This window comes from Corapipo altera, unplaced genomic scaffold (assembly GCF_003945725.1).
Source record: "Corapipo altera isolate COAL_440 unplaced genomic scaffold, ASM394572v1 61411, whole genome shotgun sequence".
NCBI classification, from domain to species: Eukaryota; Metazoa; Chordata; class Aves; order Passeriformes; family Pipridae; genus Corapipo; species Corapipo altera.
This window is the reverse complement of record NW_020884875.1, coordinates 11,291,471-11,307,775: the sequence shown is the minus strand read 5'-3', so window position 1 is coordinate 11,307,775 and position 16,305 is coordinate 11,291,471. Positions and strand designations below refer to the sequence as shown.

At 34.3% G+C, this 16,305-nt stretch overlaps 1 protein-coding gene across 4 annotated transcripts in view; it reads right to left on the bottom strand.

The window, feature by feature from the left end:
- Positions 1 to 16,305, bottom strand: part of AP3B1 (adaptor related protein complex 3 subunit beta 1) — a 151,516-nt gene that overhangs the window by 60,081 nt on the left and 75,130 nt on the right. For 3 of the 4 annotated variants that reach the window (XM_027634754.1, XM_027634752.1, XM_027634755.1), the window contains exons 16-20: positions 11,820 to 12,006; positions 10,721 to 10,851; positions 8,494 to 8,605; positions 7,034 to 7,190; positions 4,154 to 4,337 (exon numbers count right to left, since the gene is read on the bottom strand). In XM_027634754.1, the coding sequence (XP_027490555.1) occupies positions 4,154 to 4,337; positions 7,034 to 7,190; positions 8,494 to 8,605; positions 10,721 to 10,851; positions 11,820 to 12,006 (771 nt within the window). The remainder of the gene's footprint in view (positions 1 to 4,153; positions 4,338 to 7,033; positions 7,191 to 8,493; positions 8,606 to 10,720; positions 10,852 to 11,819; positions 12,007 to 16,305) is intronic. The other variant, XM_027634753.1, reaches the window with a different exon arrangement.

Below are 16,305 nucleotides of genomic sequence, written 5' to 3'. Positions count from 1 at the left end.
CACTTCTCTGTAACATAATTTTTCATCTTTTTTTCTTAAAACTAAGTCTACAATATAACCCAAACAGTTTCCTACCAAGAAATCCTACTATGGAAAAAGCAGAATACTAAACAAAGAAGTTAAGGTATATTCCATCAAACATTTCTCCATTTGCAATTCATCTTGGTAATAGAGATAGAACCTGGTAAATGCATATAGGACTTGAAGCAGGAGATTTCTCTTGCTCAATGCATAATTCATGTGCTCCACCTGCAAAGTGTGTAAAATGAGAATTTCACACCGCAGCATGAGCCATGGAGCTGCAGAGAAAAGGCAGATGAAATCATATTCTGCTGTGTGAATTTTATTTCTTATCCTCCCAATATTTATACAAAACCATCACTGACAATCCAAATGCATTGACAGATCACCCACTGTTTCCATTGTGTTAGCACTTGAAAAGAGATCAGGCAGAAAGATAGACAATTTGTTTTTGTATATTTTTTAAATAGTGGATCAGGTTTTTAACAGCTGAGTGACTGTATTATACTTGTATTAGGAGGTCAACAGTAGCTGATTTTAAAATCCTACTGTAGAGACACCTATTTGTACATGCATCATCATCAAATCTGCATTTTAGCTCTGCAGTATTTATGCTTACAGTATAATATGTATCTGAACACCTCAAACTATCCATATTTCAAAATTATATAAAAGACTGCAGGAAAAGAGACTGACTTTTCTATTCACTGCAGCTCAATTACAGTGAACACAACGTTTTTTTCAAAACAATTCTTCAAGAGAAAAAATATTAAAACATTAATAATATATTCAGAAAAGTAGTCCAAAGTTTTTGTAGCCTATTTTAATTGTAGTAGATGCATAGATGTATGCAGAAATTAGGCTTCCATGTGAGTGTACTCAAACCCTTTTTATTAAGAAAATTCTGCTGAACATGGCAATGGTACCCAACAAAACATATGGAATGGTAAACATCACCCAAAACATCACCAATGTAACATAGTTCATAATGTGTGGCAAACTGAGAAACTATAAAAATAGAGCCTACTAACCACTCGTCTTATCAATATGTATTTCAGGAAATTTTTTTCAGTTTTACTGAAAAGGAAATCCTAATGAATCGTTTCCCCAAACAGATAGACCACATTTAAGAATACCTTGTAGCAGAATAATATAAACAATGTCTTTTCCAATTAAAATCTATCAGGATAAAACATGCATTTCTGAGAGCCTAGCAGAAACCATCTGCTTCCCAGGTGGTCTGAAAAATAAGTCAGGAAGGGAAGTAGAAAAATAAATACAAGAGGCTCCTGTAAAATGTACTTTGACACAAAGGCTCTATACACAATACTTTAGCTATAATGTTCTATAAGTTTTGTTAACAATTGTTTTTTCTTTTCAGCTTGGAAAGGGTTATCATCAGCTAGTTCCACCTACCCCTACAGGTTTCTCTCAAAACAGGTTTTTCTCAAAAAAAAAATAATCTATTAAGCTATTTAGCATAACAATCACCTTTAATAAAAAATACCTGTGATTCTTATCCCCAACCCCCCCATCCAACTATTCATCTAACAATAAACAAGTACCAGAAACACCTCAAGTATAAATGCAGGCATCAAACATGGTTTAAATAGAAACTAACTTCATGGTTCCAGAGATTATTATCCTAGACTGAAACAGTCCTCTCTATTTAAGGGCATTAAATTAACTACCCCCCTGCCTCTTCACACATGACCATTTGCTGTTTACAGCCCATCAGTCATAACTTGTTGCTCTTATAATAAATGTGCTAATTTTTTAGTGAAAAAGGATTTAAGGAACATAAACATTTAGTTTTTGCATGCTGTGCTCTACACTACTTCTTTTCCATAACCTCCTTGCTTCTTTTTTTGCTGCCCTGCATATAAACCCACTGCTGTTTGTTTTATTATGCTTTTGTGATGTTTAAAAGCTCTGCAATTTTTCAGCTCTACCCTTTGACTCTACTCTGACCAAATTGTCTGTCAACTGTTCAAAAATTTTTGTTCCCAACACATTTCTTTTTAGGTGCTTCTTAATCAAGTAAGACTTCAGAACTACTGCAAAGTTCTTTTCTCTTAAAATCCAAGGCCTTGACAACTTTCCATTGACTTCAACAATTCAATCTCAAGCTTCTTCGACGTTCCAGTTCTCATATTCAGTATATTTGACTTCACGTATTCTCGACTGCTGTTTTAAAATATATAACGCTTCTTTATGCTAGTAGTCCTCACATACCCTAAAAGAACCAGTGAAGGTTCTAGTAAAGGAAACTAGTGAAGGAAATTATGTTCATAGTGTTGATATCCTGAGAAAAACGAACAAATGCAGCAAAGAGCAGATACTACTGTTTGAATGTGGTTTTGGCAGTGGCTGTTCAGAACTAAGCACATCACAGTATCACTTTTTGGTGAAAAACTACTGTGCTGATATGAGAAGCTACAAACTGTTATAACTAATTCATGTCCCGTTTAGCATCAAAGCAGTTTATTCTAAGAGGATTTAGGTTATATATTTTATGCTACCATTTTTTGACAAGATGCAGTCTAGCTTCTCTACTAGAAGAAACTTCAGCATAGATGTGTTACCCAGTGTGGTATTTGGGCAGGAAACAATGATCAAACCATGAAAACACACCTCCATTTCTCAAATGCTACAGCCCCAGTTCATCATTTTTCTACTTGGTTGAAGAAGGGAAAAGCTAAGGTTACAACTTAGAGCTCCTAGACAGACCCATAAAGTTACAAAACAAAGACCATGTGCAACCTAAGCTCAAGATTTAGAGACACAGAGAGCCTTAGCTTCTCAACTAAAGGAAATGTACACTGAAACAGCTTTATAAAGTTACGGCCTTCTCTCTTAAATGTTCAAAACACACCTGTCCACCAGCTTCTACAACTGCATCAAATGCAACAATGTCTATTTTGACTATTCAGCAATCTAATACAGCAGTTCTGACTGAAATGTCTTGGTTTAACTTAAAATGCATCAGCATTTCACTTGATTTTCAATACCACACATCAGTACTAAAACAGAAACTTCTGAGCTACAATTCTACCCTTCAAATTTTTTACAAAAATACAGAAAGAAATGCACAAGAAATATTTCATACCAGAAAAACAGGTTTCAGAAACTCTTTTACTCTTCTACCATAAAGGGTTTAGCATAAAGTTCCTCATTAATTTATTTTTTAAATGAAAAGTAGGTAGGGAAACAGAAACCAATTCACTGCTATTAGCTTTAGCTCTATAATGCCAGCTTGATTCTAATGAACTGTTAAGCTCTTTTGCTTCACTAAAGTAAGCAATTAAAACTTAACTGACACATAAATGGCTCTGTGGTGCATTTTTGCATCCTCACATATTTCCAAGTCCAGTTAAAAAAAAGACGTATTTGAAAGTTTGCTACTTCATGCATGTTTTAAGAAAGCTAATAGAATTTGAAGTAGCAGAACTCTTTGAAAGCTACCAAACACAGACAGCAATAAAAAGTTAATTTCTCATTAAGAATATTAATTCTACTAACCTATGTATACACCTCCATTATAGATTCACTAACTGCACTATTCTCAATTTTCACAGGAAATTTTAAAACAAAGCTAGTGTTTCTACTAGAATGTCCTCAAACTCTTAACAGACAATGTACTGACACTTGTTTCTCGGTTTTCTTTTCTATCAGATCCAGGTCCAGCAGTAATTATACTGTAAGATTCCATTTTAATAAAACAGTCATCAACACCTATGTACTAAGCTTTCACCAGCTTAATAGTAACCTAAAAATAGATTAAAAATAATTAAATTCTATTACATAAGAATAATAGACTATCAGAAAAAATATTACATTCTGTCTATAAAAATAATTAGATTCTATTTTCTTCTTCATCTATCTGGAGTAAAAATATAATGGAATTTAAACAGAAATATGTTTTTTATTATAAAAATACTCTTACTGGATTTAACTATAAAACTACCTTGGGATTGGTCTTTTTATGAAAAGTCGAAAATTTTTTTTCATGATTTCTGGGGGGTTTTGATATGCATAAAATGACTACCTATCTCCATTCCCAGAGAAAGAAACATGTATAGACAGTTAATGTTTTAATATTTCATAGAGGTTTTTAAAAAATATATTTTACCTTCCTAACCTTACTAGAGGTAGCACTTCTAGGTTTTCCAGACTCAGAGTCACTTTTAGAGTCTGATTCTGATTTGGAGCCTGAAGAACTTTCTTCTGATGAAGAGGACTCTGTATCAGAGGAACTGGATGTGCTTCTCTTCTTGGAGATTCCCTCTGCCTTCTTTTTAATATCTTCTGAATCACTATATATTTAAAAAAATGTTAAGAGACATGTAAAATCACAAAAGAAATCTTTTTAGGCAATATCCTACATCAACATTTCAAAGTTTTATTAAATGAGTTTTAAGTCAGTATTTCTTCATGATAAAAAACTCAGCTGTGAATGAAGCAGTCACTTTTTTAAGGGTACTCAAAATTGTTCTATCACGCTACATAACATCACATATAATCTGAACCAGTAAAACAGCCAAACAAAATGTGAACACATTAAATATTAACAATTTGCATGCATCCAGCTTGCAACACTGCAGAAAGAAGTGCAGAAATATGTATAAAAAGACGCTTTCATACTATTCCACCTATGATTAACAGAATGATGTGTTAAGTTTTTGTAAATTAATATTGTTTAAAAGAAAATCAATACATTTAGTTCATTCCTTTGTTAATTCTTCTAAATCAAACCATACCATATACAAATAACACCTACAGTGTCTACAAATATTTCAACTCACTAAAGAGTTTATACCAAGAGCTGTTATCTTCTGATACCCTTGGTCACATTGAATACCTTACAGATAAAGGACTTTGAAGACTATTCTTCACACAGTAAAGTTCCATTCACCCTGGCCATGTTGAGTTATGTTGCTCTGTGCTAACAGCTACTGAATATTATCTGGCTTTTTCACGTCTAATCATACTCTGACTACCAACTGGTAGATTACCCTTTTGTCTCAGGGGGAGTTACTACCTAGAAATACCACAGAAAATTAAAATTGTTTTCTAATAGTTATCATGGAGCAGAAAAACTAATATTGCATACAAAGAAACCTCCTCTGTTCTTGGATTTGCAAGCAAACATTTTATACTTTCAAATCAGGTGTTTCATACACTACCTGTTTAAGCTTCCTTCCCAAGACAATAAATTGGTTACTGAAGTGCTTGAAGGGTAACAAGGTCAACAGTAATTAAACAAATCCAGACCACTCAATTATTAAGAATCCCTCTGGACTCAAATTAAATTGTTATACATTTTTGCTTAGCTTTAGGAGCAGTACAAAATAATGTACTATGCTGCATTACTGTTTGAGATTGCAATGTTTTTATAAGAAAAAAATGCAAAGAAGGAGAACTGAAAAATGTAACACAACAGAAAGCAAAATAAAAAGTCTTCCTCCTCCCAAGAACTTCCCAGGACTGAATTGCCTAAATCAAATTTAATCAAAATTACTGAAAATCAAGATAAACATTTAGACCATGCTAATAGTGCCTACACATTTAACTGAAGTTGAAATCAACTCTCGATATTTTAGTCAAAAGCATTCTTTTCTGAAAGCAACAAATTTTAAGCTTGCAAAGCTAAAAATGGAACAATGGTACACTTCACAAAAACAGTCTAATGGAGCAAATCTGATTGTTAAAATCACAGTAAAAAACTGGTACTATCAAAAAATTATGTTTCTATATGACAACATTTAAAAACTTGTTTGAGGTCAATGAACTAAACAAAAACTCACTAGCATATACTGTTCAAAGTTTCTTCATGACTGGTACTGACAAAATTATCTACATTTCTTTCACTGCCATAGAACAGTTGTAGTTGCATCAACAAATAAGTTGTTCTGAACTCATTAAATAAATGAAGTTATTTTTCAACAATTTATCTTTAGCTTAGCTTTAAAACTAGATTTGAAGATTAAAAATGTTACTTTACTGCACATCAACCAGTTTTGATGGGTAATCATTGTTTATCTTACTGTTTAAAATTTCAGATGTTATTCTAATGAAAAGAATTTACTGGTAACTAGCTTTTTAACTTTGCGATGATGAAAAGCCTGTATTAATTTAACCTACAGATTTCATTTGTTCTGAACAGGAAAAACAATATAAATCACTTTTAAAATCATTAAATCCTGACTTAAATTAATAAAGTCATAATTAGGGCATTATGCTGTGTTTGTTATGGAAGTGGCAAGGCGAGCTGCTTTAATTACTGTCTGTAATAAAAGGAGCAGAGTGTGTACTGCGCCCCAATCAGTGCTGTCAGCCACGACTGAGCTGAGCTGCAAACTCATCAAGTGAGCTGGCAGCAGACTACAGAGTAAAGGGCGATCGTGTCTGCAGAGGCCACTTGCTGACAGCAGTGGAAGAAACAGATTCATACAATCCAAGGTATTAGCCCCAATTACTCAAAATTTTAATGATACTTTAATACATGATAATGCTGTTGATAATAGGCAATCTTAAAAAGCACTAACACTTAAATATCTTATGACCGTTTCCCTTCACAGCCCTTGCCTCTAATATTTGGATCATAATCTTTTTAATATAACATTATTTAGAAAAATCAATTGTCTTAGTTATATAATGGCAAAGTGTTGAAGGACTTAATTTTAGCTCTCAGCAAAACTGCTGCGAAAGGTAATTAAGTGTTTCACGCAACTGTTTGATCACTGATTCAGCCTCCCAAGGTTACCTCAATTTTCAAAAAGCCACCCAAGATTCTACTGAAGTCAGAAATTAATTCCAAACATAAGAGTAGTCTGATTAACAAAAATATGAACCCAGTTCATACACTGACTATTACTCACATACACTGACATCACTCCTTGGCCTAAACACCCCCAAAAAAACATAATTAAAGGCTTGGCAGACTGCTTACATGAAGAGTGCTTTAACAGCTAGTATCACAAAAATAAAACCCATACAAATGTATACCTACCTTTCATCGGCAGCTCTAGATGTTTTCTTTGCTGTACTTTCTTTGCTGTCTGAATCACTGTCAGTTGATTCTTCACTGGGAGAGGAACTCCCACTAGTCTCATCAGTACTGTCTTCCTCTTTATCTTCCTTCTCGCTTTCACTGTCAGACTCACTCCCTGAAATACAAACAACCCTTAAAATTTCAGTCTCAATATCTTAAATAAATAGTATTTTAGGTATCCAAGTTTGTTTTAAATTAAACAATGGTTTAGTATTTTAAAATCCAATTGTAAGCTTTATCATTATTTACCCTGTGTCAAAAACAGGCAAGAAAATCACTTTCCCCTTACATTCGCAAAATTTTGTTAAAAATCTGCCCTCTTCAGCCTACAGTATTATATACTTTATCAAATTAAAAAGTCTAATAATAAATTAATTGCACGTGGATTCTTCAAAGTTACATAACCCCATTAGGAGCTGGAGGTGACCTCAAATTTTCTAATCTATACATTCACTTAGCTGTAAAATCTTTTCAAACAACTGGTTAATTAGATAATCTGTTCTTGAATACCCATAGTGACTATGATTGAATCACTGTTTTAAACAAACTATTCATCCTCTAATTAATCATACAGTTACCAAATATTCAAATATCTGAAGTGAATATATACTTTTATTGCTTCAGAAATCATTAATTTCAGTGATATAGTTCTTAAACGCTTCTACATATTTCCTTAAGAACTGGAAGGAAGCAGCTCCATATTCAGATTTTAAGGTGCTCCTCTTCCATTCAACTAGATGCCGATAATTCTTTTATGTCTCTAATGTTAAACATTTTCTATGTCTAAGGTCTGGACCTGGGAGAATTACAATCTTCACTAAATCTGAAGTATATTAACATCTTCTGAAATATCTGCCTTGCGGAACTGCCAATCTAGCAATAAGTGGGCTAAAAGTTAAGGGTTAAAAGAACCTTTGCTAACTGAAATTCATAGGCAACTGTTATACTCTTCATCATCATCCCCATTACAATAAACAGAAAATGTTATGTAGAATTTGAGAGAAATACTGAAACAGTTTGCTGAATAAATCCCACAAAAAGACTATACAATTAAAGAAGTCTGGTCATTTAGCAACACAGCAGCACATGCTATCAAAACAGGACTTCACCACCAACAGATTCCCAAAAACATTAAAGACAAGTACATCTGCAAAGAGCTAGGTGCCTTCAGTTTTAACTGGAGTTACAGACTCTTACTACTTACACTTGACTCAAAGTAGGATGAAAATAGCATGCTAGCTTTTTTAACTAGGAAACAAAGCAAAGGCCAACTCATGCAGTGAATGTAAAATTTTTCCCCTCATTTCCTGACTTTACACATAGCTCTGGCTTTTTTTCGCATTTTTTCCATTTTTTTTTAATGTAGCAGCCAGTTCTGAAGATACAGTTCTCCAGGCAGTGGAGATCCAAACACTTACCTGATGAACTCGTACTGGTAGACTCATCTTCTTCCTCTTCTGATTCAGAGTAGAACTTTTCAGTAGGTTTCTCCTTCTTTGGCTTACCTAGAATTCCAGTCCATTCCTTTGCCTGTAAATAAATTTCAATTTACATTTCCTTTTGCAACCAGTAATACAAATATATACACATATCACAGCATAACACTCACAGTAGTAGTATTGAGCAGTTTCTAAATAAATCATCTAAGCAAGTGAAGAGAAATTATTAAACTTCTCTTATTTTCCACAATTAGGAGAACTAGAAGTTTTGTACATACCTACAAAAGGTGAGATATGTCTATTAGAGAGTCTAGAAAAAGATTTACTAAGGCAGATTAAAAGCATCAGTAACAATAAATTAATTTCTATGTCAAAAGAACATGAAGTCTGAGACTTTTATCTCTAGATCCAGTTGACGATGACTAGAATTACGGGTAAATAGGGCTAGTCACCATCTTTATCATCCCAAGTTTTAAGTGGAAAACAGAACGGGGACTCCGTAGGTAGCCATAGAGCAATTATATTTCACTTCCACTGCAATTCCCCAAATACAAGTAATTCTTACAACTAAGAGAATGCCAAAGCGTGGCAATACTTTGCCCAGACTTTTTTTCTTTCCATATACCTCTATACTACTAGAGAAACAAAGGAATAACTCAGGACAGGAAAAAAACCAAAATGGTCGACAACTATATTAACAGAGTGACACAGGTCTGCCTCAGTGACTGCTCTGATCTGGAATAAGACTAACTTCTGAATAGCTCTAACTATTACCTGCAAGGGTCTACAGCTCTAGAGACACACTGGTTTCCTGTTGAACAACAAAATCAGCTGACACTTAAAAAGCCAATATTCTTTTGGATATAAATGAAAATTTAATTATGCATTGCAGCTTAACTCAGTTTCCCTCACACACATTGTATAGGCAGATGCAGTATTAGAACCACAACAAAGTTAATGACAATGAAATACCCTCCAAAGAAAATACTTATAAAAAAAAATCCCATGGCTGAAGGACTTTCCTGTTTGTTTTGAGGTTTAAATAGCTGGAGGTAGATGTTTTCTACTATGTTGTAGATGGATTACTCCATTTGATCAATTTCCTGCAATGCTTTTTAGTTTTATGGACAAAGGCACCTTCAGACATTCTTTCATGCCAACCCTACAATTTATAATCCTCTGTTTGAGCTGATTACCTTCAGATTCTTCCCATAAAAACTTTCAGAAGTTTGTACACAAATACGTCTTTTCTGAAATCTATATAAGAAGGTAGACATGTAGTATCACAGTACTAAGGAGAAACGGTTGTTCTACCACACTGCTGTCCATTGGCTTTTGCAAGTCACACTTATCTTTTAGAATTTTATCTACCCATTCTATGCCTAACATCATCTATGCAAATTAATCATCCACAATATACTACAGAATTTGGCTCATTACAAGGACTGTGTGCTTTTCTGCGTATCCAGGAGCACCATCAGCACAGCATATACCAGTACATTTACATTTTTGTTACTGTTCAACAACCTTCACCGGCATTTTACTAGGACTCTGATAACTGACATATAAATCACAGCTCTGGTAAACATAACTTTGCCTCAGAGTTTACAACACAGTCACAAAGAACTGTAGAGGACCAGCCCTATATGTCAACACATGACTAGTGCACTAATAGACAGCATTTTCCTATTATAAACTTTCTTAATTCTCTCCAGGTTATCCTAAATGTAAACCTTGGTCTCATCCAAACTTTACACTTCAAAACATATATAATGTAACCCCTTGCTACTGCCTTTTGTTTGTATTACCTTTTTTTTTGTTTAGCCTTGGATCTGTACACAAATTAACTTCCACTTATCTCCTAGTTTGGTAGTCCACCTACACTCGATTAACATACTGCAGCTGAGTATATAGAATATAAAAAATACAAAATCAGAAGTGAGATGGAGGTGAAAAAAGCCCTTTTAATCCACAAATGAAGCAGAAGTGGCCTGCAGTTGATCCACTTCTCTCACTGAAAAGAGCAAGCACTATGCAAGCTTCCAAATGTTCCATTTCTAAGATACAAAAAACCAGCACAGATGTTCCCATGAATCAATGGTTTTCAGTACAGTACACAAATAGTATTTAAATACTTGTATTTTGGGCTAATACTCTATATTGATAAGTGCCTTCAGCAAAGTTACTTTTAATGATGCTGACATACCGACTCGACCACGTCGACATTTCGGACAGAAGTGTCAGGCGCCACCTCTGGCCAGTCAGACAGTTCCAGGTAGCCAATGGCTTGGCTGTTCAGTGTGTGAGACAAGGTGCCAAGCTGGAAATGATCCCGATCTATTAAAAAAATGAGGGGGGAGGGGAGGGGAGAAATACACAAACACTGTGAGCTATACCACAAAGAGCAATCTTAATCAGGGCTAAAGGTAATTGCCATTGTATTACCTCAAATGTCATGGAATAAATATAAACTAGGAAGCTCTTCATAGGTCAAAAAACTGATTTCAGTCCATAGATTACAATAATCTCCCCCATAATGGTCAATAAAAAAGCTAATCAGTCAGTGTGTTTAGAGGTGTTGCTCTGAAATGTAGCTTCTCTAAAAATTACTTTACTGTGAATATTAAGAATGACAGCACAGTTAAACAATCCATATACATGTCTTGGCACAAACACATCCAGAATTTTAATAGTTTTTCTTCAAAATGGAGCTCCTTTTAGAGCTTCAAAACTACACCTAAGTACGCATAAAAACAAAAATTGTAAATTGTCACAGTAACAGACTATTTTTAGTTCAGATAACCTGATAACCTTTTAATTTGAGAAGACAGACAATAGATCTTACTTGTAAAAAGACAGGAAAAATGCACAGGAAAAATTACGATTTTGGAGAAAAATAATAAAAACCTAATCTACTGAGATTCAGTTTATTTCAGATTCATAAAACATTTGCAACACTCACATTAACAACCTTCTAATGAAGTCCAGATAAAATACTAGAGTTGTTCTCCTAAACTGAAGAATAGTGTTCCTCAAAAGACACACCTTCTGTTATTTAAATCAAATTTAAAATCCACATGAATAAAAATTCATCAGTTTGTCAGGGTTTATCATCAAAAAAAATGCACTGTGTTTGCATCATGCAAATCCTGCTTGCTGAAAAGCAAGTAAGTAGACTGAGTATCCTTGCATATTAATCTTTTCTATTTGCTAAGTGACACAATTTGTGAGAGTATTTGACACAGAATAAGCTGCTACATTCCTTTACACAGTGAACATTTACCAAATGGTTTTGGCAGTTATACCTTTAAAAGGAGATTCAAGCAATGGGGCAGGTTTCTGCGCCAGAAATATTTTTTTGGCGTATTTGCTTAAAGCTCCACTCTTCTCATTCGGAACAATAAGCTGCCTAATAAATCTTGTACGGTCTCTGATGTCGTAGCTTTGATCATACTTGCCGAGATTTAATACATACTGGGTAAGCAATTTTGTCTGTGGAAAAAAACAGGACAAGAACAGAATCCAAGTTATTTATGATTATTGATAACTCTGGATAAACATATTTAAAGAGGTAATAAAAATGAATGGTTATGTCAAACAAATGTTGCTCCATAGGGAATATGCATTTCTAAAGCTGCAAATGGAATTCTGCAGCCAAAGCACATGTCCTCTTCTGTATTGGGGAGGTGAATGCTGAGTACTGAGAAGCAGCCATGTGCTAGATTATTAAACTGCTGAAGTGGAAAGAAAGGCATCATTAAAAAAATAATCATATATGGCAAACCCGCTGAAGGGTCTACGTGAGGATAATGAATGTGGAAATACAACTAAAAACATGGCACTCAAAACTTAATCGGAAAAATATGCAGGACATCAAAACATCAGAGGGTATTAGGGGGCTGGCAAACTGCTTCTGCTGAGGTGTGTTTTATGAAGAGATACTGTCCCTGGCATAAGCAGTGTCTGCACTCTGACTGCACTCAGTTACTTTATCCTGAATTATGACCCATTAAAGCAGACACATGAATCACTGAACTGGATTACTGCAAATTATTTGCAGTGCATTTAGCTGTTACTTTTTCATAAAAGCAAGCTGCTGATGCCCTCTAAAAACCAGGATGAAAGACTTCTTCCATTTTTTTTCTTGAAGCTTAAAGCCTCCAGTAATATCGGTCATTTATTTATTTATGAAAGAGAGCAACTTATACTATCACAGGTTTTTACAGCATAATAGGGCTTCCTAATTTCATGTCTCAGAATATTAACATGTTTTAAGTAATTCTAATAATTCAGTTAATTTTTAAGATAATAAAATAATATAAAAATGGAGGGAAACTTTCCCAGTATCTTAGAAATAATGAAGTGTAACCAGAACAATAGTGCTGAATTGACTTGCATCCATTCAATACATTTGAAAAAAGTAGGCCACTTCCTTTATATAAAAGCAAACAGGAAAAAGAACAGAAACAATGTACCATCCTAAGGAAGTAAATTTTGGTATTTCAACTCAGAATGGATGCATAACACAGGGTTAAAAATGTATCATCATGAAGGATTTATTTTCTTTATAGAAAAGAAAACAAGTTTCCATATATATGTTGTTTATCATAAAATTGCTACAACAATAATACAGTTTCAATCACATGAGAAGAAAAAATACATATAAAAAAATTTTTTGTTGTAGGCCATTTGCTAAAAAAAGTTCCATTTAATAACTTCCAACTCGAGTATGCAAGTTACAGGGTTTTTTTCTAGAGATGTAAAAATACTTTTTCAGAATAATGATTAACTCCTGTAGGTGAAATACACAGTAAACAAAAATTGGTTTTAATTTTAACCACATACAAAGCAATATATGCAAGCATTTCACAAAATAATGAATGGCAACAAAGATTTGAAGCTAGTCATTTTACATTAGAGTAATAGTAAAAGCATAGTCAAAAAAACTTTTCAGTGAAATATTTTTTGTTTTTCTCTCTGACATTCAAGAATGATTCTGTGAGAACATGTTTTTCCCCCCCAAGGTACTGTTTTAGCTCTGGGAAAGGTAAAACTTTCCCACATGTACTTCACAGCTTATTTCTGTATGAGGGTATAAAATTTTAAACAACTGCATCAAACAGAGTATACGTAATCTGCACTCATGCAGGACTTATGCTGTTCAATCGAAATGGAATTGGAAGGGAGGGTTCCCAGGTAGCATGAATTAAACTAAGTGAGGGATATCTCCTGCAGTTTTTGCCATCACTTCTCTGTAAAACAAGACAAGACTCCTTGATGTGGCAGAAAGGTCAGCAGAACGGATCATAAAACAGTGGTCTTAGCCTGTGAATTGCTATAGGGATGGGAAAAGTTTAGGGCCTTGTTTTCATGGTGGGCATTTTTTCAGTGAGTGTTGATGGAATTAGAAAAAGACAAATTAGATAGATAAAGAGTTGATCCTGAAAGACTGCATTTCCTTTAATGGAATAATTTTCTCTGTGATCCTTTGCCTTTCCAGTCCCCTAAGACACCTTTCCTGTACTGTCCAATACAGATAAATACACAATAAATTTACATGGAAGAATGTTCTGTATCTTCAGGAAGTCTCCTTGCAAGCATCACATGTAGTATAGTTTTCATGAAAACAGCAAGGAAACACGAAAATTTTTTAAATTTTTCTTACAGCAATGTAACCAAACAAGTAGAAGACCTTTTCTACATGCAAGTAGCTAATAAAAAAAATTTTAAATTAAAAACGAAAAATAAACTAAGGAATATACATCAGTCTCTGCAACAAAGGAATTTCCATAATAAGTTGAAAATCATTTGAGCAAGCACGCTAATTTGGTGAAATATGACAGAATCTGCACACCATGACTCCTTCTTAGAATAGTGACAAAATATTCTGATCCATGAGCTAATAAATTTATTATCATATGCCAATATTGGCTGTTATCTGAACATATATAATATTATATAGGTTTTTTTTTTTTTAATCCCTACACTGGTAGAACCCATTTTTTGTACATTTTGGTTTGGCTAGTGTGAAAAGCAGTCATTCAAGTCATCCTTCAGCAACATTTCTAGAATTTTCTAGTGACAACAGTTCTATTTAAGAATTTATTGCCTATCCTATATTAGCAGCAATTAACCTTTTGGTAGATTCTCACTTGAAAATTTTGTAATAGAAATATTACCAACAGATGAGGCTTCGCAAAGTGAGAAAACAGTTATCTAGCCACTCTGACATCATTAGCTTGCAGTAACTTGATTCTTCAGACACAAAAGATAAGGGTATTGTGCTTAACTACGACTGACATATCTATTTACACCCTAGAACTACTTGGGACTTTCTCTGGTGGGAGTCCTACTGTATTAGGCAACAGAATCCCATCAAAACCTCTTTATTCTTCCTGCTATAGGCAAGAAACATCCAAGGCAACTAGATGGGTTACACTTTCTCTTATATGAGCTCCCTTTAGACAGCTATCTAGCACACCCATAAGGATTTTATGACCCTAAATGTTGAAAAGACGAGGTATGTTTACCAGACACCCAGAGGAAAGCCTGCTTTTATTACATATTTATACAGATAGGATTGAATCTGAAACTTCCTTAAATTATAAACAGCCTTTGAAAGTTCATGGGGTGATCACAGGATTTAAAGTATACTGGAAATGAATCCTGAATATTAAAAAGCATTCCTGTAAATGTGCTGCACTAGGTGTTTGAACATATGACTAAGAAAACCACAAGCAAATAAAATAATAGATTTGGAGAAAGGGAATAAAATAACCAAGTTTTATTTCCTCCAGAACTTCATGCTTTTCTCCAAACAAGGTTTCACAAATGAGTTCAACCTGCCTTTCCCTCACCTGGGGAAAGAGCTCTTTTCATCTGTTTGGTTGGTGTTGTCTCTTTGCTATTCTACCACTACTTTTCAATAAAGTGACATTGTAGCTTTGAGATTTTCACAACTCCATTAACTTTGGATGAAACTGATAAAGTATTCATAGAAGTACAATATGGTAGGATATAATACAAAGGCAGAAAACACAGGTTGAGCAGAGACGGGCAGATCAGTAACTGAGCAATCATGTGTACAAGATTTGACGTCAAGTTCTAAAAACTGGAGTGAAAAAAGGTTGGACTTTTTTTATAAACTTTACTTTTTAGAAGTAATTCCAGAAAGTAACTTTGTAATACTGAGTGAGTAGAAAAGCATTACTCCTGGGAATAAGGATGTAGATTTATGAAGAGTGTTGTCAGCTTCTAAAGGGAAACTCACGGTATTTAAAAGGAGCTTTGAATCAAGACAAGTCACCAATCTACACTGTTAGAATTTTTATACAAATACCTTGACCACATGAGATATTATTTTTCCACAACCTAAAACTTAAAGAGGAAAACACTTTTTGATGAAAATCATTATTCAGTAGGCATCTCGGGAGACAGTTTCTTCTGTTTTATCATCATTACTATATTTGAATAAAGGGTTATGCAACACGTCAGTCAGTCAGTCATGGCTGGGCTTCGTGAATGAAGATTTGGGAAGGGCTCTACCCACGTTTGTTGCAAGTGCATTGGTGGCTAAAAAGGCCAATACGAGACAGACAAGTCCGGTTGCAAAAGGCACAGCAGAAAGACTCCTTAGGTGGTATATTCAGCAAGACACGATTCTTTCTGCGTTGCCTTTTCTCCTCAAGGGTGATCCTGTGTGCTTTCTCAAAGGCATCAGCAGTGTTATAGATGGTGTGTCTCCAGACCTCCCGATTGGAGGCCAGAGTAGACCAGTTATGATGATCAATA